At 40.6% G+C, this 27930-nt stretch overlaps 2 protein-coding genes across 2 annotated transcripts in view; one reads left to right on the top strand and one right to left on the bottom strand.

Annotated features, from left to right (window-relative positions):
• The window catches only part of creb3l1 (cAMP responsive element binding protein 3-like 1), a 29866-nt gene extending 5079 nt beyond the window's left edge, over positions 1 to 24787 (top strand). The window contains exons 2-13 of the mRNA XM_011606027.2: positions 3620 to 3752; positions 6056 to 6142; positions 14212 to 14366; positions 14441 to 14510; positions 14627 to 14820; positions 16124 to 16270; positions 16379 to 16437; positions 17222 to 17290; positions 19583 to 19685; positions 19776 to 19926; positions 22642 to 22816; positions 22881 to 24787. Of these exons, the coding sequence (XP_011604329.1) occupies positions 3620 to 3752; positions 6056 to 6142; positions 14212 to 14366; positions 14441 to 14510; positions 14627 to 14820; positions 16124 to 16270; positions 16379 to 16437; positions 17222 to 17290; positions 19583 to 19685; positions 19776 to 19926; positions 22642 to 22816; positions 22881 to 22917 (1380 nt within the window). The 3' untranslated portion in view covers positions 22918 to 24787. The remainder of the gene's footprint in view (positions 1 to 3619; positions 3753 to 6055; positions 6143 to 14211; positions 14367 to 14440; positions 14511 to 14626; positions 14821 to 16123; positions 16271 to 16378; positions 16438 to 17221; positions 17291 to 19582; positions 19686 to 19775; positions 19927 to 22641; positions 22817 to 22880) is intronic.
• Positions 24788 to 24789: 2 nt separating this feature from the next.
• On the bottom strand, positions 24790 to 27826 carry harbi1 (harbinger transposase derived 1). Its single transcript, XM_003966382.3, has 7 exons — positions 27757 to 27826; positions 27166 to 27337; positions 26879 to 27081; positions 26333 to 26420; positions 26040 to 26247; positions 25793 to 25968; positions 24790 to 25047 (listed from the first exon to the last, which is right to left on the bottom strand). The coding sequence occupies exons 2-7, from the start codon at positions 27328 to 27330 to the stop codon at positions 24847 to 24849; spliced, it is 1041 nt and encodes a 346-aa protein (XP_003966431.1). The 5' UTR covers positions 27331 to 27337; positions 27757 to 27826; the 3' UTR covers positions 24790 to 24846.
• Between the last annotated feature and the right edge of the window lie 104 nt (positions 27827 to 27930).

Raw genomic sequence — 27930 nt, 5'->3', positions numbered from 1 at the left:
ATATATATATATATATATATATACACACAAACACATATGACTATGTGTGTGTGTGTGTGTGTGTGTGTGTGTGTGTGTGTGTGTGTGTCATCTCTGACCAATGCTGCTGATGAGATGACGCTAATAGACATAAGATGGCTTTAACAGATATGCTAGAGAAGAAGAGAGACAAACGGGGAGACAGGAGGGCAGAGTGAGTCAGGTGGTCTGAATGAAGATTTTATCCCCCCTCCCCATCTGAAATTACTTCCAAGATCAAAAGAAAATATCATTTAAAATAATGTGGTCTTTTGCACATGTCTTTGTTAAGCAAAAGTTGTGAAAGGCATCAGGTAGAGAGAAATGGCATTCCTCTGGAATCTGGAAAATATTTTCCCCAAACATTGCTGTGCTGATAGGTGGTGGGAGCAATCACAGGCATCAGAGACAACTGTCTGTAATAATACTCGCCAAAACAGGCCAGCACTGTGGTATATTTGCTCAAACTAAATGCAGAACAATGACCAAGACCCAGGGAAGACTTGAAAACAATTTAAAATTCCCCGCACTGCTTCCAACACAATTTAACCCACATTAGTCCACATGTGAAATTTCATTCTCTATTTATTTTAAGTAGCCCAGTTTAAATGTGACACATATTCCCCTGTGTCTGGTGCCAGAGTTATTTAAAGGAATGTGATTCCACAGTTTAGTGCAAAAGGAGAGATTTGTATTGCCAGTGGACATTGAAATTCAAAACAGAAAAAATGAAACATTTGAATGAAAAGCATGAAAGCCATCCATCCATCCATCCATCCATACATCCATACATCCATACATCCATCCTCTACCGCTTATCCGGGTCGGGGTCACGGGGGCAGCAGCCTAAGCAGAGAGGCCCAGACTTCCCTCTCCCCAGCTACTTCTTCCAACTCGTCCGAGGGGATCCCCAGGTGTTCCCAGACCAGTCGAGAGACATAGTCTCTCCAGTGTGTCCTGGGTCTTCCTGGGGGCCTCCTACTGGAGGGACATGCCCTGAACACCTCACCTGGGAGGCGTCCAGGGGGCATCCTAACTAGATGCCCCCTGGAGCAGTGGCTCTACTCCGAGCTCCTCCTGGATGGCAGAGCTTCTCACCCTATCTCTAAGGGAGAGCCCAGCCACCCTACAGAGGAAGCTCATTTCGGCAGCTTGTACCCGTGATCTTGTTCTTTCAGTCATTATCCAAAGCTCATGACCATAGGTGAGGGTAGGAACGAAGATCGACCGGTAAATCTCTTCACCACTACGTACCGGTGCAGAGTCCGCATTACTGCCGCACTGATCTGCCTGTCGATCTCCCGCTCCATTCTTCCCCCACTCATGAACAAGACTCCGAGGTACTTGAACTCCTCCACTTGGGGCAGGATCTCCTCCTTGACCCGGAGAAGGCACTCCACCTTTTTTTCCGGTTGAGAACCATGGCCTCGGATTTGGAGGTGCTGATTTTCATCCCAGCCGCTTCACATGCGACGGCGAACAGATCCAGTGATTGTTGGAGGTCACGGGCCGATGACGCCAACAGGACCACATCATCCGCAAAAAGCAGAGACCCGATCTTGAGGTCACCAAACCGGACCCCCTCAACACCATGACTGCACCTAGAAATTCTGTCCATAAAAGTTATGAACAGAATCGGTGACAAAGGGCGGAGACCAACCCTCACCGGAAACGAGTTCGACTTACTGCAGCAATGCGGACCAAACTCTGGCACCGATCGTACAGGGAGCAGACGGCCCGTATCAGGGGGCCCGACAGCCCATACTCTCGGAGAACCCCCCACAGGACCCCCCGAGGGACACGGTCAAATGCCTTCTCCAAGTCCACAAAACACATGTGGACTGGTTGGGCAATCTCCCATGCACCCTCGAAGACCCTGCTGAGGGTGTAGAGCTGGTCCACTGTTCCACGCCCAGGACGAAAACCACATTGCTCCTCCTGAACCCGAGGTTCAACTATCCGGCGGACCCTCCTCTCCAGTACCCCTGAGTAGACCTTACCAGGGAGGTTGAGGAGTGTGATCGCCCTATAGTTGGAACACACCCTCCGGTCCCCCTTCTTAAAAAGAGGGACTACCACCCCGGTCTGACTAACTCGGCAACTTCAGCCCTGGAGATACGAGAGCCTGTCCCCAGGTCCCCAGGCCCTACTTCCTCATTGGGAGGCGCGTTGGTGGGATTAAGGAGGTTTTCGAATTATTCCTTCCACCGATCCACAACATCCCAAGTTGAGGTCAGCAGCACACCATCACCACTATACACAGTGTTGACAGTGCACTGCTTCGCCTTGCATGAAAGCAATCAAGGGAATACGTGTTAGTGCTTGGAAAATATATGGAGAAAGTGTTCATTGGCTGCGTTGATCATTGTTATTCCATTATTCCCCCGTGCACATTACCGCAGCTTTTCAACCATTGTAACCAATCCCTGTCGTCTCACTCATCCATGTGACGCATGCGTTTAGTGCCATGTTTACAGCACTAAAGATGAAGACGACATGTGGTAGAAATGTTGACATTTGCTTCTTAATACAAAGGCTTAAGATTGTTTTGTACCATGGGGAATATTGTGAAATATTATCAACAGTCCAGCAGTTTTCTCAGCAGCGGTCTTTGCACTTTATTGAATGAACATTTATTCACTGACTGGTGGCAGATTTACTTTGAAAAGGAATTTCAGCTCATTTTAACAAAAACAAAAAAGGATAGTTTTTGTTAATTAAATGAAGTTATTTCTGTCACAGTGTCTGTCTGCGGTTGATTGGTTCCAAGAAACCTCTCTCTCTCTCTCCCTCTCTCCCCCCCTCTCTCTCCCTCTCTCCCTCCCTCTCTCCCCCCTCTCTCTCCTTCACTCTCTCTCCCTCTCTCTCCCTCCCTCTCTCTCTGCAGTTTTGTAGTAATGTGTGCATGTTTGCTCAAGAGCAGGGTGACTCATGATGTGCATGTGTGTGTATGAAGCACTGAAATCAGAGCACCACGCTGTCCCAGGCTTCCAGAACATCAGCTTTCTGTGCAGTGAGTCATTCATCCAGGCAAATCCAGCCATTTCTGTTACAGAATCTTTCGGGCATCAGATCAACCTCATATGTTTACTGGGTTTAATTGAGTCACAAAATAAACAACAAGTTTTGTTCTGAAAACTGTGCATTCCTGTCATTGTCTAATATTTCATGGCTGAACAACATAAAGTGTTTAGATAATCATCGCTGAGTGCCTTCCAGGGCTGAAGAATGGCTTCAGTCTAAACAGTCATCAGTCTCTCAACAGCTTTTGCATATTGGACTGTATATCTTCCAGCTAACAGCTTTACATTCGTTTTAGTCAAAGCAGGCTATTTAGCAAGAGGTGTACTGACAAATTAATTGCAACAAAAGCAGGTGGGATGTTTTAAATAAGGACATTTATAATACACAAAAAGTATCCTTTTGTGAAATTAGCCTTATGATGTCACTTATTTCTCAGAAGGGTGAACTTCACTTCTGTTACTTCACTTCTTCACTTGTTACTTAAAACCACTTTTATTATTTGTTCTGAAATTATGCTGAATAAACTGCTGTCGCCGGAGTGTGAGGTGTTCTAATAAACCCCGTTCATACCTTCCAGCCTTTCTCAGGTGACCAGATGGAGGACTTCAGCAATGAGTTATTCAGCAGTTTCTTTGATGACCATCTAGTGGAACGGCCCCAGCTCGGAGAGAGAACCTCTTTTTTACACATGGATATAGAGAGCAGCCCAGGTACGCTCCACTTTTATATTATTATATTAAGAGGGCAGAGGATTTTTTCACATATGATATTAAAAGAATAAATATGTTACTCATGACTGCATGAGTGAATCCGGTCTCTTTGGTTTAATCTACAAAACATCTTACTAAGTTCTTATTCTTAAGAATAAGAACTTAGTTCTTATTCTGTAATAAGGATGAACAGGATCAATCCTGTTCATCCTTATTACTCCCAAAGAGAATGGTGACATTTCCATCTTTCCTGCTCTTCTTTCTGTTCTTTCCTCAGTGCCACATCAATCCACACAACACAACGCATCATATTTAAAGAAAATGGATTCGATTTTTTATTTTTTTTTACATGGGGTATGCAAACTTAAACAACAAAATATATTGATTATGACCCACTATTAAGTGCTCTCAAGTATAAGAAATGGAGCATCATCTTTTGTTATTTGATAGTCTATAAGAGACCCAGAGTTGTATTCCTTGTTTGGCCTTTATGCGCATAATTTTCATATTTGTTCTTCAAATTCTTCAAAAGCCTCTTGTCAGCAAGTGGCAGCGGCACCCACATATCTAATTCCATTAAAGCATTTTGTTTTACAGAAGCTGCTCATGATCAGCCTGATTTTTATCAGGTACCATCACACCTACTTTTTATCAGCTTGAACGCAAGCAAATACTTCGTTTGCTCATAGATTCTGGCGCAGTAAAATACTTAACAGTTATCACACTCACTGTCACACATGGAGAAATACGTTTCCAGTAAAACTATTCTAGTTATTAATAACAGCTGCCTAGCTTTTGAAAAGCTATGGCAGTTAAACAACACTTAGTAGACGTAATTTAGTCAAAGGACCCAGCTAATCCTCAGCTTCAGCTAATATCTCATAGGAAAATAGTAAATCTTATATTTGGCATGATTCAAACACCAACTGTATGTGGTTATAACATTCCAGCCAGTGCTATCAGCCATGGAAAGTCCTCCACAGAGAAGCCAGAGCCGTATAACAGCTATGAGAATGGTCCTGGTGTGCTTAGTAGAAAAATTGGTGATTATGGAACCTGCCAAGGTCCTACTCGGTTGTTTGTGTGTTGCTAGCACCAATGAGACTGTACAGGACGTAACAACTCTTTTGGACTGCATCCCACTGAAGCAAAAAGGACCAGAAAGCATTATTTGGGCTTTCAGATTACCGGTAGGTTTAGATTTGAGATATGGAAGCTTAGGCTGCAGTTTAGCAGTAGGCCGTAACATCTTGGATTTGATCTACATGCAGCTATCCCCAGTAGGCACCTCTCCTGGAGCCTGAGGCCTTTAGTTCATATCATCTTTATTTAAAAAGTATCTCTTATGATTAAAATTGTCTCTAGGCCCTTTATAGAAACCTAACAAGCAAGGAAAAATTCCCATTATCAGTGAGAAACCTTGAGTGGGACCAGGTGATGGACCTTCCTGATGATGGTTGTAGTGATTGTTGTGGTCAGAGGAGCCTCGTGAAACATGGAATTCAAAATACAATGCAGGTAGACATGAGGTAGCAGCTAAGAACAGGGGTGGGGGGGGGGGGGGGGCAGTCAGTGCTCTGGCTGAAGCATTAACTGGCAGAAAGGCAGGGTGATCCGAATCAGACAGTGTGCATCAGAAATCAGTTCTAACATGAGCTTTGTCTGTTGTAAGTTGAACAAACTCCTTATACTGAATTTGCCTGTAAGATGAGATGCAGCTGGGAGTTGTGGGTGAGAAGGTCATGCTGATATTAGAGAGTAGGTAAACAACTTGTTTTGGTTAGTGCTGGATTTAAATGGAAATAATCAGAGCTGCCCCTGGTCAAATCAAATCAAATAAAACAAGTTTTGAAAGGATTCATCCAGCAGTTGTGTGGTTTTAAAAATGTATTAGTGTTCTTTATAGCATTGTGCTCGATTCAGTTGAGTCCAAGCTTGAAAAGATGTGCCAACACAAGACCGATGGGATTCACTTGGAAGGATTTATTAGGATGGATGAATACGTCCTCCTGAATTCCCTCTGAATTCCCTCTGTCCCAAAAGTAATTGGAAATTAAACAAAGATATAATGAAAGAGCTGACTTCCTTGACAATCACAGCAGTTGTAGTTTGTAAAATTCCAAAACTCAACATTTTTAGATTTATTTTCTATTGTTTTAAGAATCAGAACATTAAATCCGCTTCATAACACTAATTTGATTTCATTCACAGGGGTTAACAGTGGAAGAAAAACCAACTATTTGCATTCATCTCTAAAGCAGATTATGCAGCCATATTTCCATAATGGATTTTGAATCCTACAGATATTCAAGCAGAACACAGCTACTCTCTGAGCGAAGACTCCGCCCCCCAGAGCCCAGCACTCTCAATCAAAATGGACCAAGAGTCTGGTAGGTCATCCTGTTCTTTAATAGCCTTCACTCAATTCAACATGCACCACACAGGACTGAAAATAAATCCATTTACATGATAACATAACACACCAGATGAAAAATGTTCAGCAGAGACAGAGTTAGATTTAAATGAGGAGTGTGGAAGGTAGAAGACAGAGTTGAGAAAGATCCAGTTTGGTTCGCTGCAAAAGGTGCATTTCAACCTCATAAAACCTTCATGGAATAAAATATCAGTTCTTGGCATAATTAGTATCCACATCAGACATGTTTTATCACTAGTTTAAAAAACCTTGACAGAGACATTTGCTGGCATGTTACAAACAATACAAATATAAATCACAAAAACAAGTGGTATTTTGTGAGGTAACTGGTCCAGGCAGGCACCAGATGGTGTGGCTTTAATGAATAATACATCTAAAATAAACTAGAGAAACCCACAGTAACCCATAGTAAAAAGAGCATGTGAATATAAATGTAATGTGTAGAGGACGGTCAAAACAGAAGTTGAAGAAGTTAAATGCAAGTTATTCAAATAACTATAGCAGTGCAACTAACAATTGTAAAATTATAGAACAGGCAGACGTACTGTAGATTTATTGCTGTTAAAACTAACGCTTTATATACATTTCTTAGAAGTAGTAGAATTTTTTGTAAATCCTGGAAAAAGCTGTATCAGACTTGTTAAACTGGCTTTCTGCTCGGTCATCAGAGTTCAGCAGCATTCTGGGGAAAAAAGCTAGTTAATGACCTTTTCCCAGAGATTCACAGGAGTGAGTAAGAACAACCATTAAAACATTGACCACGTGGGTGGTGAACATGTTACTGTGGGGGGGTGTAGTACCGGTATCTGCAAAATGTACACATTACACAAAATAAAGCACTTTAGGCCGGTAAATTCCATGTGTCTTTGGTTCTAATATTAATGAGTACAGGCAGCAGAGCCCCAAGTACCATGACTCTTTCTGTTGGTAACAAGTAGGATTTTTAGTATCACCTCAATGGTGCGCTCAGAAATTCCAAAACTATGAACTATTACAAACCTGAAATGAATCAGGAGGAATTTGGTGTCATTCCTTGTTGAACTTTGGGTGCTGTTGCACCACTTAGTGAAGTCAGCGGCACCAGCCTGGGAGAATGGAGATAGTGAGTGTGGAAATTATATTGAAGATGAATGTTAACCAGGTCTTTAAATACAGGAAATGCACCTATCCTGGAGAATTGCATAGATAGTGGTAGTGATTAGATAGTGGTGGATATATGAAACTGCAAATATATAGTGAAGAAGTGTAAATTGACAAATTTTCGATTGTACCATTCCAAGTACCGGTGTGTGCATGTTTTAACGTGCTGCATCACAGACCTCTGGACTGAACAGACTCATTAGTCAGACTGAATGGCAGCCTTCCTTCCACCCAGTTTGATTAATGCTAGCAAACAAATCCAAACTGACCGGTGTCACTCTGAATCAAGTGTACCAACAACTCTCATCCTTTGGAATCAGCGACATTCTGCAACTTGTCCAGATGGTCTAAACTAAGCGGCCGAGCTAGATAAAGGTGTCAGCTGCAATATGACACAGAAATATGTTTTCCTCCCTGTCTGTCAGTACCTGTCTGTCTCTTCTCCATTTGACCTGGGGATCCCAGCAGGATCCCAGGCTGAGTAGTTGTTCCTCCAGCGAAACCCTGACACCCTATCACACACACTCACACACACACACATGCACGCACACACTCACACAGAGTGAGAGCAAGAGTATGACAAGCATATGGTTTTCAGTCAGTGGCTTCAGCCAAAGCCTGCAAAACCTCCCTCTTTCTCATTTGGTTCATGTCTCTGTTTCCTATCTTTGTTGTTTTTTCTTTCCATTTTAAATCTGTTTAGTCCCCTTTTTTTTGCCTATCAGGTAGCCCGTATTGCAAAAAATTACAATAAAATAAAAACCAGTCAAGTCACACAAATTTATCAGTTTTGTACACAGAATATTAGTATGCTGTTACCTTGACAAAGATAAGACAATACATCACTCCAACTAATACAGCAGACAACTGAAATTAGACTTAGGAGATACATATAATTTGACAGTAAAAGATATGATAAAGTACTAGGCAACTACTTGCTATATCACAAAATAAAACAAATTAGCATAGCTTTAATCTACAGTACACTACTATGTGAGAGAACTGTGTTGATTGCAGCATTTGGTGGAATTGTATGTCCTTCATGTGGACATATACAGGTTTATACACACAATTTCTTGGTTTGTTTAATGTGTTTCCTTGTTTTAAATGATGTTGTATTATATGTAGCAGTGATAAGTTTAACTTTTTCCAATATCAATGATTTCATTTGCAAAGAAATACATCACCAGAAAACAGAAATTGTGCAAATTGTCTCAAAATGCAAAGTTAGATGTATGATTAAGCAAACATATTCATTTTTCTGCACTCTTCTTAGAAAACAAGATACTAGACAAACGATTAAATGTAAAAACACAAACACGAACAAGTAGGACTGGCTGACGGTGACAGCTATAGCGTTTGTGATAGCTTGCTATCTTGTATTATTGTAGTCAGCGGCAAGTTTTGAACATTCCTGTTCCACTTTTGGTTTTGCTCTTAGATCTTGTTCTTGTTTTTTTACTACTGTTCCTACTGTGCTGCTCCAATCATTATTTTAATATTCCCGTTGTCCCACAGAGATCAAAGAAAGTCAGCACCTAGTTTAGTTTTAAAGCTCCTGGGTGAGTTCCAAGGTCACCGGGTCTCTTTTGTGTTTGCTCACACTCGCTTTGATGAAAGAGATAATTCGCTCAGAAATAAAGAAAATTGCTCATTACTGTCACAACTGCTACAGCAAGTTTCTGAATACAAACTGACTGTTTCTCTTTTAGAAAGAAACGTCTTTGCTGCCAACGTATTTGACTGCTGGTTTCTTTGGCTGCCACTTTTTTTAACCTCTGTGGGTTTTACTGCAGTACCTTTCTTCATATCACATTAGATTCATAACCAGATGAAGATACTGAAATGGTGAAAGGTCCTCCAACACTTTCTTGATAATCCATATCCTATATGTGGAATACAGCAAACATTCAACCAGCAAGCAAACTCTGAGCCCTTCTGTTAAACTGCTACTACTTGACTGCTGCTTCTTCTGGTATGTGTTCAGTTTAGGGGAATGACATTATAAAGACCCTGTTGTCATTAAATAACCACTTTTCAGTTATATGGGCAGCACAACCTGCCTACACTCATCTTACTGTCTGGTGTTCATTAAAAATGGGCTTCCCTTCTAAATTTGCCTTAATAAAGATGGGAAGCTTAATGAGTCTCAGGTGGTCAGCTAGCAACGGGACATTTGAAACTATCAAAACACCTAACTTACATACAGCTCTCAGGGTCTTGTTAGGTTGAGTCTCAGTGACACAGATGGGAAAGAAGGAAAGCTTAAGCTGTGTATGTCACGCCATTTGTTCCACTCCACCATCTCTTTCCGCTTTCTCCCTTACCTGGGTTTTTTTTAAAGTTATATTTTTTTGGGGGGTGATTGAATAGATCAAACAAGACTTGGTATACGGGGGTGTGAATAACCATGTTTTCCTCAGATTTTCCAAGCAGATGAATGAAGCTGGTCCACAGGACTGTAATGTTTTCTCCTTACTGGCCACTTTAAACAGCTGTAACCAAGAGTTCTTTAACCAACCCTGAAGTTTCTGTTCCTAAAGATACTTAATGATGCAGTAGACTAAACAATGAGTAATGATAGTTAGAGCTGCTCTAAGAAATCCGTCTATCCTTATTACTGCACATTTACTTAGACTTGTTTACTACATAGAGCGATTTATTCTCATGGAGGATGACAAGTGGTCTTTTTTGTTTTCAGTATGGATCATTCCAGGGACCGTAGACAAATGATGCACCACAGTTGATGTCATCCAGCAGTCTGTATTGACTTGTTTTAGCAGATATTGTGTTCAGGGTGTCACTCAATGCAAAAAACCTTCAGCACAGCCTTAAAGTTGGATTCATTTGTTTATTTGTATGTTCTTAACTGGGGTGCTCTCTTTACATTTTCAAACAGTATTTTCATCTTGAACAAATACAGGCAGTACAGTGCCCTAACATTCCTATTAACAGTCCTTTCAGGCAGTAGCTCTATTATTTACTCTTTGGCTGGGGAAAAAAAAAACCCAAAACAAGAACAAGTACAGAAAGTAAAGTGAAGAGACAAAAACAGAACTCTCCTTCCATTTTGGGATCATGATTTAAATTCACTATTGTCTTCAAGGTATCCCATATGTAAACAAAAATATTTTAAATTTTTTTGTTAAAGTAACTTCTGTTACTCTTTGAAATGATAAAAAACGAGCGCCGAGTACAGTACTGATGTTCAATGGAAAAGAATATTAATTCATTATAGAGTATTTCTGGGATACAAGTGAGTAATGTCATTTACTTTTAATAGTCAATAAAATAAGTTCATTATGCATTGATCTGCCACTCATTGGACTTTGTGCCACTTCTATGGACAATTCAGATCTATACGAGCTGCTTTATTTTGGACTATTTGGAGGTTATGCAAATTACTTTGTGTTGTATTTGACCAGATGTCTGCACGTTTAACAAGATTTGATAGACCTCGCACCTAAATTAGGTGTTTAAACAGGAAGCTTAGTATAGATTTTTCTGTATCTTATTGCTGCCATGACTCTGGCAGTCTTTATCACCCTTGATCAATGTAACTGTTCCATAACAGTCTGTCATCAATAATTAATCCCAATAACTTCACCTCTGTCTTTTGTTCCATATGTTTATTTCCTCTATTTTGGGTCCGGTTTAGTGCAGCTCTCAGCCTATATTTTGAACCTAAAACCATAGATTTATTTATTTTTTCATATTAAGGGATAATCTAGTTCCTGGAACCTACACTGACACCTCATTCAACTCTCCTATTGTGCACATACTTTGGAGTCGTCAGAGTACGTAACCATGGTGGCAGAATTCAATGCAAATGGAAGTTCCTTTGTCAAAATAGAAAATAAAAGAGGCCCAAGACAGCTGTCTTGCAGCACCCACCAACCCACCACATTCATTTCAGCGTAACTACAATTAAAATAAACTGAATACTTGCTGTTTGTTAACCAATTTAACTTATTCAGTAATTTGGGAATGATGTGTCAGGTGTGTATGTCGAAGGCTGTTCTAATATCTAATATCCATCAATCCATCCTCTACCGCTTATCCGGGGTCGGGTCCCGGGTGCAGCAGCCTAAGAAGAGAAGCCCAGACTTCCCTCTCCCCAGCTACTTCTTCCAGCTCATCCGGGGGGATCCCCAGGCGTTCCCAGGCCAGTCGAGAGACATAGTCTCTCCAACGTGTCCTGGGTCTTCCTGGGGTCTCCTACCAGAGGGACATGCCCTGAACACCTCACCAGGGAGGCGTCCAGAGGGCATCCTAACTAGATGCCCGAGCCACCTCATCTGGCTCCTCTCAATGCGGAGGAGCAGCGGCTCTACTCCGAGCTCCTCCTGGATGGCAGAGCTTCTCACCCTATCTCTAAGGGAGAGCCCAGCCACCCTACGGAGGAAGCTCATTTCGGCCGCTTGTACCCGTGATCTTGTTCTTTCGGTCATGACCCAAAGCTCATGACCATAGGTGAGGGTAGGAACAAAGATCGACCGGTAAATCGAGAGCTTCGCCTTTTGGCTCAGCTCTCTCTTCACCACTACGGACCAGTGCATTACTGGTGGTGCATTACTGGCTGGTGTCCACCAGCGGGTTCGGGCATTGCCGCCACGACTGGCACCAACCACCTTGCGGCCGCAGCACTGGTCAGCCGCCTCAACAATGGAGGCACGGAACATGGTCCACTCGGACTCAATGTCCCCCGCCTCCCCCGGGACATGGTCGAAGCTCTCCCGGAGATGTGAGTTGAAGCTCCTTCTGACGGGAGACTCTGCCAGGCGTTCCCAGCAGACCCTCACAATACGTTTGGGTCGGCCGGGTCTGTCCGGCATTCCCCCCCCCCCACCATCGGAGCCAACTCACCACCAGGTGGTGATCAGTTGACAGCTCCGCGCCTCTCTTCACCCGAGTGTCCAGAACATGCGGCCGCAAATCCGATGACACAACCACAAAGTCGATCATCGATCTGCGGCCTAAGGCGTCCTGGTGCCAAGTGCACATGTGGATGCCTTTATGCCTGAACAAGGTGTTTGTTATGGACAATCTGAGACGAGCACAGAAGTCCAATAACAAAACACCACTCGGGTTCAGATCAGGGGGGCCGTTCTTCCCAATCACAGGTCTCTCCAGGTCACACTGTCATTGCCAACGTGAGCATTGAAGTCACCCAGGAGGACGAGGGAGCCCCCAGAAGGAGCACTCTCCAGCACTCCCTCTAAGGACTCCAAAAAGGGTGGATACGCTGAACTGCTGTTTGGACCATAGGCACAAACAACAGTCAGGATCCGTCCCCCCACCCGAAGGCGAAGGGAGGCTACCCTCTCATCCACCGGGGTAAACTCCAATATACAGGCACTGAGCTGGGGAGCAACCAGAATTGCCACTCCTGCCCGTTGCCTCTCACCATTGGCAACTCCAGAGTGGTAGAGAGTCCAACCCCTCTTGAGAAGACTGGTTCCAGAGCCCTTGCTGTGCGTCGAGGTGAGGCCGACTATGTCTAGTCGGAACTTCTCAACCTCGCGCACCAGCTCAGGCTCCTTTCCCACCAGAAAGGTGACATTCCATGTCCCTAGAGCCAGTTTATGCAGCCGGGAATCAGACCGCCAAGGTCCCTGCCTTCGGCCGCTACCCAACACACAATGCACCCGACCCCCTTGGCCCCTCCTGCAGGTGGTGAGCCCACAGGAAGGGGTTCTCATGTTGCCTCTTCGGGCTGTGCCCGGCCGGACTCCATGGGCAGAGGTCTGGCCACCAGGCGCTCGCCAACGTGCCCCACCCCCAGGCCTGGCTCCAGGAGGGGGCCCCGGTGACCCACATCCGGGCAAGGGAAACTTGAGACCAATGTTATTTATCTTCATTAGGGGATCCTGGGCTACGCTTTGTCTGATCCCTCACCTAGGACCTGTTTGCCATGGGTGGCCCTACCAGGGGCATATAGCCCCAGACAACGGAGCTCCTAGGATCATTGGGACACGCAAACCCCTCCACCACGATAAGGTGGTAGCCCAGGAGGGGTAATATCTAATAGTAGATAGTAGATACAGCACTAACTCTGTTGACAGATGGCTGGTGGAAAAGATGCAAAATAATTGTACTATACTATTACTATTACTACTATAATATCTAATAGTATAGTACAATTATTTTGCATCTTTTCCACCAGCCATCTGTCAACAGAGTTAGTGCTGTAGTTGTGGTGTGCCCCGTTTTATATCCATACAGTGTTTACTTTATTTGTACAACGATACACTTGGATTGGTTCATACATGAGTCTCTTACTCAAGGCCGGTGGTAAGCTTAGGTTTTCCAGAGAATATTTCTGTACTTTGGGTAATTGATTAATCTTGGCAGTTTTCCAGTCTGAAGGACAAACACATTTTTAACCTTTAATTATTAATTTAAGAAATAGGCCAATCAATGTGATCTGCTACAGGTTTAAATAACTTTACATCGATGTTCTCAGTACCTGAAGGTGTTTCTTTTTCCCACTGTGTCTGCTGTAATGCTTTCCAAATGAAATCCACACAGTTTATCAGTCATTATTTTATATTTTATTAATTTGCCTTTAATGTAATTCCTCTCTTTTCTGGTATCCATACCATCCCCTAGTTGCTGAAACGTGTAATTAAAAAACTAACTTGAACAGGTGATTTCTACTGGTTTCAGGTCACGGAAAAGAGGAAGGAGAATCAACACTTGAAATATGGTTCAATTATGAATAAAAGTTTAAATATGACAACTTTAATAGCTGTTATATCACTTATAATGCTTTGTTGTTGAGTACATAGATTAATTTTAGTTCACAGTTTAAACTTGTCAAAAGTGAATCCTGTAAAATGTAACATTCATCTGTGTGATTTTTTGTTGATTTGTTTTCCCCAGAATTCGAGTGGAACTTCCATCAGGACCTGTCAGCTATTTTGGTGAAGCAGGAGGAACCTGATGGGGGTCCAAGGTTAGATCCTCAGTCACTTGAAGGCCCGTCTCTTGTATTAAGCCCCGCCCCCCCACGGAAAGCCTTACCATGGAGACACACGGTCAGCGTGCGCGAGCGGACACTGTGATATCTCTGATCCTTTCCTCTGCCTGACTGCTGCTCCTGTTTCCGTAGGATGAAGTGAAGCCGGTGTCAATAAAAGATGAACCCAGAGAGATCGGACAGTACCTTAACCTGCCCAGTGGTAAATAAAAACCAATCACCCACCATCACAGATTGCATGATTACAAGTTTTCTCTTGTGAAAATGCTCTTGTTAGAGCAAGGAGAAGCACTCAATCTACAGTGGCCTCTTCTTTAGATGACACTGTCCAGCTCCCGCCCACCCCTCCCACCAGTAACCACGGCGACAGCGACGGTTCCCTTCCTCCCTCCTCTCCTCATCTACCCCTGCCACAGTCTTCTCCTCAGGCACAGCACAGGCCAGGAGGCCGTGCCTCATCCTCTTTCTCCTCCTCAGCCATCTCATCTTCACCTCTTCTCACTGCACCACACGTGAGTGCAACACCACTGTTCAGCTCGCCATGTCGCAGCGGTAGACTGAAGAAACAAAATGGCTTTAGTTAGATGAATGTACCACATGTGACTATTTATTTATTTGTTGCAATTATCTCATCTGTATACCAGAATTTCAGTAAGTTCAGTAAAAAGATTATTAAATGAAGTTTTCAATAAAACCAGAAACCACAACAAGAAATGCATATTAATATGTACATTTAAAACCTTTTTTTTCTTTTTCCTGGCTTCTTTATCCTTTTGGGGTCACAAGGAGGAATGTAAATATAAATTTAAGATCTATATTACAGTAAGTTGTCAGGTGCTTGATGCTCTTCTTCCTACATTAAAATTAATAGCGCAGTTTCTTTCTATGGAAGAGAAGATATACCGTATTTCCCTCTCAAATTCAGGAAATAGAGCGATCTTGGTAGCCAGACATTTTTGCCAGACAATTTACTGAGAACATTTAATATTTTACTTTTAGTTAAGTTCCATTCAAATGGCTCGAGATTAGCGTGAAGTAACTTTTTCAAATTGATACTTATGAATATGAGATGTTTCTAATAACCCATTTGCTGGACGGTAGTGTTTTCTTTATGCATCTGGTAATGATGGACCATGTGGACAACATGTGTAAACCAGCTGCCAGTCAGGAGCAGCCTTTTGACAATTTTTGACAAGGTCACACTCAGCAAAAATAATTTAGTCATGTAATAAAAGACTTAATTTGGAGTTTGGTGAAAGCGTGCCTTTATTATGTTATCTTCTTGCCTTTATTCAAAAGAGATATTTCAAATTGATAGCACATTTTTTCCACTCAGAACATGCCATTGCAATCAGGATTTCATTTTATTCTTTTCCTCTTTTGTGTTTTTTAATGCAACACCTTTAACAAAGATTTGAATAAGTGTATTCTAATGAATTTCAAGAAATAATTATTTTATATAAACATTTGTATACCATCCAGCAGAACAGGACTAGATACACGGGCCAAAGCCAGACCCTATACGTATATAGCATTTTGACACCAAAATCCAAAGAAAGAGTCAAGTGCAGACTTGTGGAACTCAAACAGGAACAGCCTGTTTGAAAACAAGTTTAGTGTTCAGAGTGCAGAAAATTACAGAAGCACAACAGTTTAAATGGTCAGATAGAACTTCTTATATGCAATAGTATAAATAAGGTGCTTTTGAAGTCATAGCTTGCAATTGTGCATCGGCGTTAAATGAAATGACAAATGTGATTTGTCCTAAATGAGAAAATGTTGAAAACTCAGCATAATTATTGTTTGATTGTACAGAAGTTGCAGGGTTCGGGACCCCTCATGCTCACAGAGGAAGAGAAGAGGACTCTGGTTGCTGAGGGTTATCCCATCCCAAATAAACTTCCCCTAACAAAGAGTGAAGAGAAGGCACTGAAGAGAGTCCGGCGGAAGATCAAAAACAAGGTAAACTTAAAAAAAAGTATAAGCAGATGAATTACCAATGAGACAAATTACTTCGGAAATAAATGCGGTACACTGAAAGTCTAATCTTACCTGATGTGCTCGGCTCAGATCTCAGCTCAGGAAAGTCGGCGGAAAAAGAAAGAATATGTGGAATGTCTGGAGAAAAAGTAAGTCTTTAAATAAATTATATGTATCTTTAGTCTCTGTCTGTCAAAACAGACGCTAATTAAGAATATTCGGCATATACCTGGCTGTAATACTCAACCTCCTAATTCTTATAAAACCCCAAATTAAAATAAAGAGAATATTCTTTCCTGTCATTTCTGGGTTTGCTTGTTTGATGTTGATATTTTATCAGTTAGGTTAGAGAGGATGAGTTCTTCTATTTGGGGCCTGAGGACAGGATTACTGGAGGATCAAGCAGCGGGATGACTGAGCAGTAGTGCTGTACTCCAAGAACAACAGCACCGTGGTCATGCTTTATGTTAGGAATCAATAGGATTAGTAGAAGAAAAGACAGTTATGTACAGATCAAAATCACTTTTCTTTATTTTATATTAAGGAAGTATTACATATAGTCTGGGCTTTTAGATTAAAACAAAACTCCATGATGTTTCCTAAAAATAGACAAACAGAAAAGTATAAATGTTAATCTGTATTAGTTTTACTCATCAGCTGTAATCTATAACTGTTGAAAATTAGGATTTGTAACAGAAACCTCATTCATGTGTCCTGCGTAGGTCACCATGGTGATCGAAAATGGTGAAAATAGACATTTCTGAATGCTCTCAAATACACATACTACTGAAATGTTACAGTAACAGACCTGAGAGCTCCCTTCGTAATTCAACTGACAGCTAAACCAACTTTTCCCTATAAATCCGTCTGCTTTTTTATTTTACTTTAAATCATCGTTCACCTAATGCTCAGATGTCTGTATATTTTTTACAGGGTGGAGAGTTACACTTCAGAGAACAGTGACCTATGGAGAAAAGTAGAAAATCTTGAGACTGCAAACAGGTGAAGCACACACACACACACACGCACACACACACACACACACAGATTTGTCCTCATTTCCTAATTGAAACACATTCAGATTCAATGTAGCCTGTTCACGAATAAGCGCACACGTAAATTATTATATTGACTATATACTAGTCTGCTCTGTTTGTTTTCTCTTACTTTATTAGTGTCTACACATATTCTTTTTGTTATGAAAGTTCTGAAATTCAAATATTATCTAAAGTCTGTCAGAAATTGAAATTTCATTCTGCATATTTTATGCCAGTCTTTTACAGGTATCATTTCTTAAGATGCAAATAGTTTCATTATCATCATTAAATTGAATTTTTCTTCAATATCCTTCCTCAAGTTAAATATTGAATTCTTGTTTTCATCTATTTTCATGCTTTTCACTAAATGTGTAGAGTTGACAAGTCTTTATGTGGTCCAACAAAGGAAAAATGTTTTGAAAAATAAGCCATGAATCTTATCCCTAAAATAGAAGTAAATGTTGCATTTAGCAGTAACAGATAAATAATGTAGCATACTTCAGGGACATGTTTGTCATATATAAATACAGGGACACGAGTATGAATCACTAGATATTGATTCATTAAATTAATGTTTCTTTTTATTTTATTGACCACTTTATCACTTTTAAATTTTGCACAGTTAAAAATTATTTTAAAAAACAACATTTAAGTTAGAAAAACATCTGGTAATACTCAGCAAAAAGGTACAAGCACCTCAAACATCGACTCAATTTCAACTCCTCAAATATACATAGTGACATTCCATGACTGGGTGTAGACATACACGGTTGTGTCTGTTACAATGACAGAATTACAGAAATCTGGCTACTTCATAAGCAAAATGCAGAGTCTCAAAGCTCACCCAGTTATTACAATAACCAATGTGCCATTATCCTGCAGGGGCTAAGTGGGTAGGTGTGGTAGCATGTGGTACATAAGGGGTGAGAAGCTGTCTGTCTGTCTGGCTGTCTGTGGCAGCCTCAGTCTTTTATTAAAGCTGCAGCTTAACAGCAGCTTTCATTTAGGAACACAACCCCCTCTGTTACCACCCATGCACACACAAGTATGTTAAACCACCAGCAGGAACAATGAAGTAGCACCAACTGGCAGACATGAGTCAGCCTTCACACTCGTCACAAACGTCTCTCAAGTCTAAATCTTTTTTAATAAGTCAAACACATTTAGCCCCTTCCCTCCTAAACATGGCTGCAATGTAGTTGTTATTTTATTTTAAGGTTTTCGTGGCATTATACGTCCACTCGCGCTTGGAAAAATATCCTCTTCAAAAGCCACATGTTTTAATACTGCATTACTCATTACTTTAATACTGATTTAGATTATCTAACATCAAATAGTGCCCTGACGTGTGGATGAAAGTGTCTGTTGTCATGGTGATGTAGTTAGTTGGAACATTCTGGTTTGTTCTCAACAGGAAAATGAGAAAAACCTACCAAAAATACACTGTAAATTAAGTCTACAAAAAGAAATACGCGTGATTTTGTGCTTCTGTAGCACCAGACTGAAAAACTTGACCAATACCTAAGTTTCCACAGGGGTTCATGTGCTTTTATAACTAAAATTAGATGAAAAGATAAATGATTTTTGTATAGTTTCACAACAGCTGTGAAATCAGAGGTAAACCTCAAAAGCAAGAGGTCTTGGGGGAGACACACCGTTGATAAAATGACTGGCACTCACATGCTGTGCTCCTGTATGCAATAGACAGCCACATTAAAATGAGAACTCCTAACACTAATTCTCACTACTTTTGCTTTGAGTTGCATCCTCCTGCTCCTGCTTAAATCCAAATTCCTATGTAAGACGTGTACAGCTGGAAGCAGCTCTCTGTCTCCACTGAGTGGTAAGACTGTGTTGTCACATCTCGTGATGACTCGTACCACTAGAGCCCTGGTCTCCAGATGATACTTGGAGTCCATAGTTTGCCGGTGTATCCCAGTGGACAGTGGACCTGAAACAAAACAGTATGTGAAAGGAGTGTAGAGTTTCATCTCTGGTTTGAGGGGGTTAGAAACTATATGCAAAGTGCTTCTATCTCTTCAACCTGCCAGGGCTACGGAGATCCAGGTGCATTTTTAAGACCCTGGAAAGGGTCGCTGTTGAATGGTTGCCCGTCGTGTTTGAAAATCAATATGCAGCTGACAATTATTTTTAACATGCGTAGAGGCATTTGATGTTTCTGACACATGAGAATTTTTCATTCATCCTCTCATTTCTGGCTCTGTGTGTTTGTCCTGCGTGCATTTTCTGTGTTTAGATCTCTCCTACAGCAGCTCCAGAAGTTGCAGACATTGATTTCAGGGAAAGTTGTTCCCCATTCATGTAAAATTGCCTCAACTCAAACAGGGACATGTCTGATGGTGAGTGTGTCCTGGTTGGTGGGCTGCTTCTAATGCACATTAATGAAGACAAACCGTGTCCTGGACATTGACAAATGTCTGTTCTGGCAGATGATGGCTTTGTGCTTCGTTCTGGTACTGGGCTCCTTCTCGTCCTGCCTTTCACCGCTGTCCTTCCCCACCGACACCTCTCCTTTGGCCTCGACCTCCCGTCCCTCCTCCCCTAAACCTTTGCCATCAGCAGACCTCTATACCACTCAAGGTAGGTCCACAACCATTCTTTGTCAATACTAATTTGTTCAATGATGTGAATGCTTATCAGGATTAACACAAAAAATACATATGACTTTTTAGACTAATTTTTGAGTTACTAGGTAAGGTAGGTAGGTATTTTGACACAATCAGTGTACAATTAATATGACACTACCCAACAGTGTAGAATGGCTTCATGGTTTTTTTTAACACACATGCCCTAATCTTAATTTTTAATCCAGTAAAAATGCAGTTTATTAAGAGTTATAGTGAGTATAAAAAGCTACATGCCAGATGCTTTTTCCACCGCTAACATGAGCAAAGCGTGCACCTTTGGTGTGAATGTGGCTGATTTCAGAAGTAACCAATTACACTCAAACTCCTGTTAAAACCCCTGCCATCATTGAACGTGACTGATTAATCTCAGATAAAGTGCAACTTTTCTATCAGGGATTTAGTTACATGTTCTTGGTTGTATCTCACAGCAAAAGCCATGGTCCACAAAGGCCTTCTTGAGCACCAGAAAGATATTATTGTTGAAATATATCAGTCAAGATGTTACAAAAGAATTCCCAAGGCATTAGGTCATCATCAAGTTGAGGAAATATGGCACAACAAAGAACTGGAACCCGATTCCCTAAAATTGATAAATAGATGGGAATATTACCATTAAAGGACCTGGAGGGATTTCTAGCATATACTGGCGGTGTAATGTAATATTTGTGACAGCAAACTCCCATATTCTTCATATATTTGGGCTAGTGGGTGCAAATGGAAGCTCTTTTTTAATCAAGAAAAGCATTGAAGCCTGGCTAAATTTTCCAAAAAGATACATGGTGTTTTAACAAAATGACCCAATCCTACTTCCGGATGAACAGAGGGCTGTGCAGAGGAAATGCCCTCGCAGCACTCCGACAGGTTCACAGCAGTTTTGCAAGAAGAGTGTTTATATAGTGTCAAGTCGAGATGTGCCTTGTTAACAGACGTTTACCAAGCAAGTACCGTCATCAAGTCCAGGGGTGGTTTAAAAAAAGGACTAAAAGATTCCAGTTTGTTCTTCATTTGAACTGTTCACATTAAATAGCTCATTATGGGTAGAAAAGGGGGTTTTCTTTATTAACCTGGTAATAAATGGACCTGTAGACTTTATACATCCACTCTGGTGATATCTGTTAATAAAAGGAGCATCTTTTTTTGTGAAGAACCATCAACAAATTGTAACAAATGATTCCATGATTCACATGAAAATTGTATCCATTAAATTGGTCCAGAATACTTTGTGTTAGAAATGTTCACATCAGCAAGCTCATGGATTAGCCCTAATGTCTTTATTATTGGGAATTATATGACTGATAACTGTTATGAAACATGGCTGGATGGATGCATTCAGAGATTTAAGTCACATTTCTGAACAGCTGATACGTTACCACTGTTTGCTATTGTAGCTGAAGCATTTACAGTGTGAGCACAGATGGAGATGTGCAAAAGAAATACAGTAAAATCCACAGATGTGCACATTGAACTGTACGTATACACAAACACTTTGACCAGCATCCAGTCTTCAACCACCTGAAGTGGACCCACGTCAGCCCACTGCTGATAAGAGCTCCACTGGCTACCTGTAGCTGCCCACATTAGATTCACGGCACTTATGCTGCCCTACAGAGTACTCGCTGAATCTGCTCCCTCTTCCGTGCACAATCTTCCTCGAGCCCATGCTGCCCTTCTGGCGCATTCCGCACAGCAATATTCTCATACTTTGTTCCCCAATGGTGGCACAACCTCCCAGGCTCTATCAGCCCAGGGGCAACACTCTCGTCCTTCTTGAAGACACAGGTCTTCGGAGATCAGCTGTCCTCCTACCAGCACTTAACTTTCTCCTATCTTTACTCACCTCCTTACTCCTTCTCTCTTGTTTATCGCTCTTCACTCCCCTACCACAGTTGTGCACCGTTGGGTGATAGTAGCACCTATACTGGGTAGTTTACGACCGTAAGGTAGATCTTAGTTACATTATTTTCTGTTGTTTGTGTCTCTTGCTGTCTTTTTGGACAAAAGTGTCTGAAAATGTTAAATGTAAAAGTTTTCTGTGGTAAAATCTAACTACTACAGATGAAGCATCATTTAAAGTTCCAGAAGCCTCTTAATAGGATCAGTTGATTTTAAGTGTGAATTTTGTTGCACTTCTTCTGCGGTACATCCCCAAATTGCCCACAATCACTGCAAATATGTTGGGAGAATTTGCATTTGCCACTACTGCTACAAGGATTCACCATTCAGCTGTAGCTTGTGTTACGTCACAATCTCTCAATGTTAATATTTTTTTTTCCAATTTAGTTCTTTATTAAAAACGTGTGCATTTTTTTGCCCGTATTAACAAATCTCACTGCTGTTTACGATCATAACACAGATTAATGAATTGTTTTTGCATGTTAGCAATGGCTAAATTACGGATTTCTTTTTTCTACGTGCATTTGCAGATTGTTTCACACATTCACAAATAGTTTGGTTGCAGTAATGGCCCCACCAGTGGTACTGGAATAAAATACATATTTGGTCAAAGAAGAGAAAACTATGATGGCTTCAGTTTCTTTAAGAGAGTAAAAAACAAACCAGAAAATTGAAATAATAAAAGTTCACAGAAGCAAAATGACAATTATGTGAATTTTACTCTGTAATGACTCACTGAGCCAAGAGAAATGCAGCACGTGTGTCTATGTTACAGTTCGTTCCCGCAGCCTGCTCTTTTTTAACGAAGACTCCCCGCTGGAACAGAGTTTACTGACATCAGAGGGTGAAGGAGAGAGTCCGGTGGCACAGCGTCACACTCACATCCAGACAAGGCGATACACAGCAGACATGAGCAGCAACCTGACAACTGCACCCAAATCAAACCACAGGTAGATAGAATACAACAATAATAAAAGCAAAGCAACATGAGCTGAACGCTGCTTCTGCCCACAGAGAAACAACAGAAGATGCAGCATCGGAATTCTTCTGACGCAATCGTGACACTGGGCCTAAAAGAACTTAACCTTCGCCATTTCTTTTGGTGAACTCCAGTCAGTGCACTTGTCCTGTCCTGCCTCATCGTGCTGCTGCTACTTCACTTCTCTCCTGCAACAGCCTGCCGGGATGCCTTAGAGGACGTTTCATCACATTAGATAGCTATTATTTTGGTGGAGATGATTTTTTAAAAATATAGGAACCACAGGTCGTGCAAAGTAACTCAAAATTTAAGCAGAATTAGAACCATTTCAACTAAGAAGAGGTTGAAGAGGTGTGCTGTTGCTGTTGACCTCACTTTCTATCAATCAAGAGAGAGCAAAGAGTTATGTGGTAACCCAAAACCTTTACAGAAAATTGTGGTCCAAACTCACCACTACATGCCACTAAATACACACTGGACCATTCTTATTATTATTATTACTATTGCTTTTTAGGAAAATGCACCTTTAGTCTATTATTTACATCTAGAAAAAGCCCAACAGACTGAGCAGTTTTATTAGCCAGGCAGTGTAGCAGAAACACATCACATCAGTTTACCTAGCACATTTTCACTGGCAACTTAGAGGTGCCTGGCCTTTATGCCTTATGCCCATACAAATCTACGCTATAATACACTACATTTAAAGGAACGAGGCCATAAAAGTAGAGAATTGACCGAAAAAAAACTTGCAGCGATGTGTCCTTGGTTTGGCTAGCTTCGAAAATGTTTGCGATTTATTCACAGGTTAATCGTGAATACATCACTTTCGAGTGTAATTTCTACATCAGGAAATAATACATATTCATATACAGCGTCAACTAGGTCCTATGGAAGATAGGTTTATATGACAAAAAGGTATTTTTATGAAACTGAAATTAGTAATATATTTAAAACATAAAAATCAGCATATTTATTTTATGCTAAGAAAAATTTAACTTGTTCTCAAGATTAGTTTCTGATTTTTCTAAATCCATTAAAACATAAGAGTACAATTAAATATTCAGAGTATAGAGAAAAAAAATCCTATTGAAAATGTATCTTGGTTTTGAAACTGAATGTCTTTTGGCTTCTAAGTTTTAGGTGATTTATGTCAATGTCTTTTTTTAATTTTTTCTTTTTTTAATCTCACTGCTGTCACATGTAATCCTCCCAGTGTCCTCTTCCCAAAGTGTTAAACAAACAAAATAAAATATCTAGGGTAAATTGTAGCCCCCAGAAGTCAGACAATCATCACAAATCTACCATCAGTCCCATTAAAACAAAATTTGCTTGTGTGACAGCAGTGTGTGTTTTGTATTTATTCCTGTTTGTAGAAAGTGTGTATATATTGATGAAATCAGAGGATTAATACATTCCAGAAGTCAAACATGACTAGCGTCACCAAAATAATTGATTTGTCAGAGCTGAAACTAACACCTTCACAGAAATAGCTCTCAACAATATTTGTATTTTCCACTTATCAACAAAACAAAACTGCAATACTTCAAAATATACACCCCCGTCAACAGTCAGAATGTCTTACTGTACATAAATGATGCCCTGTTGTGCATTTGTGTTGTAAATAAGGGCCTTGTTTTGTATTGTGGACATTTAAGATTAAAAATGCACATTCAAGAAGGAAAAAAATAATAAAAACAGGACAATTCCAGTGAACTTTGTGGGGAAGATAAGAAATGCTTGAATTTGAATGAAACACAATGGGGTGATGATTCAGTGTTCTCCGTGAATATTGAAGCACATTCCATTGTCATTTGAAAAGTGTTTTTGCATCATATTTTCTTGTTGTATAGTGTCTTGCATGTTCCTCCATATCTAACTATGTTATCTTAGTGTAGTCAGTAGAGTAGAAACCAGCAAAATATTAAAAAACTGCATCAGCAAACCTTTGTCTTCAGGCTTGATTTTAATAAGACAGTTGTGCTTCCATGCTTTATTCAATCCTCAGCTAAAATGTTTGAGTATGAGACTTCGTCGGATTTCTTCTGCTTGGCTGTCATTAACCTCAGTTCTCTCTTCCGTGCTATCGGGCTGCTCAACAGGAGCCACTCTCTCCACTGCCCAAGCATCAAATCCCGACTGCAGAAAGGCATTGTGGAGAACGCAGCAGGCCAACAGGATTGCCGAACTCCTCTCTGGAGAGTACTGCAGACAAGCAGATGATGGTGCTTTGTTATCAATGGTGTAACTTAGTGTTAGCAACCACCTGCTGGATACGCCACATTAAAATGTATCTGATACTTTTCACAACTCCAGATTGAGCTCAATATTAGTTTGAATCTAACTTCTTGCACAATAGATGTATTTACACAGGTCTAAAACAAATGGCAACATTGTTAACCCTTAATCTGTTTCTACACTTATCCACACTTTATCTGCGAAGGCTTCGTCAAAATTTCTGTTCTGATGAAAGTTACAAAGTTAAACACCTTTCAATATTCCCGGCACACTATCAGTGTATTATTTTGGTTTTGTACAACTTTAGAGAAAAAAAGAGGGAAAGAATGTGAACGCCAGGAGATTTGAGTTCTCAGATAACTTATCAAAGTTATCAGACCTAAAGTGCTGATGGTCACTTCATTTTAAGTTCTTAAGCGTCAAAAGCCCTGCCAGGACAGCTATACTTCATCCACCATACTTGTAATTTAATCATTTCATGAGGCAATGTATATAATATTGCAAAGAAAGAATGGAATGCTAGTTGGTCCTATAGTCATTTGAGTGCATATACCTTATATAGCACAAGATTCAATGGCTTAAAAATACATAGTTAATGGGATATACAGTGGAGTTTGAAACACTAAACTGCATGTTTGTTGATACATTTAATTTTGCAATGTGAATAAAATGTTTGATTTTAATCCAAGTTTAGTGAACAGCGAAACAATACCTGCAGATATCCTTTGGAGCCGTCCAAACATTTAAATCTGCTCTGAATTGCTCTGAAGGTTCTGTCTACAATCTCACACGTAGCAGCATGGGCCAAATTATACTGAAGCTCTGCTGAAGATTCTGGGCTGTCAACCGGAGTCATCATCCACTTTCTCAGAGGGTACCGGTGATCACCTGGAAGACATGATGCAAAAAGGTTTTCTTAATGTGTTCCTTTTTGGGAAAATATAAAATCTACACCTCACCCAGCAGCCATCCTTCCTCAGTATATTGCATTTGTTTGCTGAGGTTGGAGCTCTGTAGAATATCAGTGTCCTTTAGACCCCCTGGCCAATTAGTCTCTGCACTGAGCAACAGTCCTTGGGCATTACAGACCAACTGACAGCCAACAGAGTGAAATCCCTTCTTGTTCACATATGATAAGTCTTCAATGGTTGGAGCCTTGATGGTCACCTAAAGCCAAAAGAAACAGAAACAGAAGATCAATACGGCTCTGACCAATAATATTTGTATATTTTTAACACATTCTAAAATATACCTGAACACAGTCCAAGACCCCCAGAACTCCAGGTAATCCTGCCACCCTCTGAAACTCTTGAAAGGACTGCTCTCTGCTCAAAGGATCTCTATTTGTAAACCATGAGGTATGACAGGTTACTAGAAACATTATGTACCAGCACTAAGGACATCAACTGGACACCGACATGCTGACTTTACATTACATTATCATGATACTTTGTCAATATATACAATGCCACAATAGATGGGTGATGCAAAACATGATGCAAATATATTTACAAAGGATTTACTGTTGAGGTAATTTGTATCCAAATGAAGTCAATTTTCTGGTAAAAAAAATCAATATGAACAACAAACATAATTCTAACCATAACCATAGCTATATACTGTGATGCAATGCAGGTCTGAACTATAAGTGTAAAAAAAGACAAGATTTAACATTGGCCCAAGCTCAGCAACAGGAAAAATCATGTTTTTAGGAGACACACAAACATCAGGCCTGGAACTGAGAGAGCCATCTTGACTACTTGTGACCCTCACGTAGCAAAGGAGCTTTGCAACTTACAGGTCAAATGTGATAAACTGTGGAGCTTTCTCTACCAGAGCTCTGGTCACATCAGACACACATCTTGACATGGACGCCTGGCTGATGCCTATAGTAGTGCCCATAGATGTCTGGAAAGAGCCTGATGTATAGAATCCCAAAGCAGCCAACACCTGCACCTCTGGGCTGATGGCTCTAGATCGTTGTGTGCGTCTACAGAGAGCCTAAAACACAGAAAGTTATCGTGATACAGTCGTGTATTTGCTCCTTTTGAAGAAGAAAAAAGTATAAATTAGGTCAAAACTCACCTCTTGTAGCAGCTCTATCAGATACAGGATGAACTGTCTGGGGAAGCCAAATTGTGAAAGCAGGAAACTGTCTGAAACAGACTCCAAGTCGAAGCGGTCCAAGGTCTTGTGACCACGTCCATGTAGAAGTAGATCACAGTCCAGGATAGCTATTGGGATTGCCATTCTATGGCTAAACATGCATTAATTAATTGACTTTCACACAATGTTTGTACGGTAACGGATGCATTAGGTTTATCTCATAGGAGAACCCTCTACAATCAGATACACGCTATCTTGCAAGATATACTGTAATTCTATTTTCAAATGTTGAGGCGTAACTATGTTTGCTTTTGTTTTGTTAATAAATGGAAAAACTACTGTAGTAAATAACATTCCATTAAACGATACATTTTTTTAATCAATTTCAATGATTTTCGTTCAGCCTTTAAGTAGCTAACTAAATGCTGCACGAATTACCCTCCAAAACGTAACTTTGTGTGATTTTAGGGTCGACACTTTGTCCTGTATTCAATAATAATAATTAAGTAAATGCAAAACAATCGATATATGATTAATATTTCTTTGCAATGTTAAGGAAAGCTACCTCACCTTTACGGTAACATTTTGTCAACAAAGATTTAGGAACACACAACTGACCACTTGCTTGTGCCGATTCGATACACCAAAAAAGCGTAATTCATTTCCGTTGTTTAAATATAAAATCAACATTAAATAAAATTACAGCTTCATTGACAGATGTACTGTGTGAAATGCATTTTTATT

The sequence above is a fragment of the Takifugu rubripes genome, chromosome 8, assembly GCF_901000725.2.
Source record: "Takifugu rubripes chromosome 8, fTakRub1.2, whole genome shotgun sequence".
In the NCBI taxonomy this organism is placed as follows: domain Eukaryota; kingdom Metazoa; phylum Chordata; class Actinopteri; order Tetraodontiformes; family Tetraodontidae; genus Takifugu; species Takifugu rubripes.
Note: the sequence above shows the minus strand (reverse complement) of the source record. Positions and strands in the feature narration are given on the sequence as shown.

Coding starts and splice junctions, on each gene's coding strand:
- harbi1 (XM_003966382.3), bottom strand. CDS start 27,330: ATGGCAATCCCAATAGCTATCCTGGACTGTGATCTACTTCTACATGGA. Junction 26,421..26,878: donor CAGTTTATCACATTTGACCT/GTAAGTTGCAAA, acceptor GTTTACAAATAG/AGATCCTTTGAGCAGAGAGC. Junction 25,969..26,039: donor TGAGGAAGGATGGCTGCTGG/GTGAGGTGTAGA, acceptor CATGTCTTCCAG/GTGATCACCGGTACCCTCTG.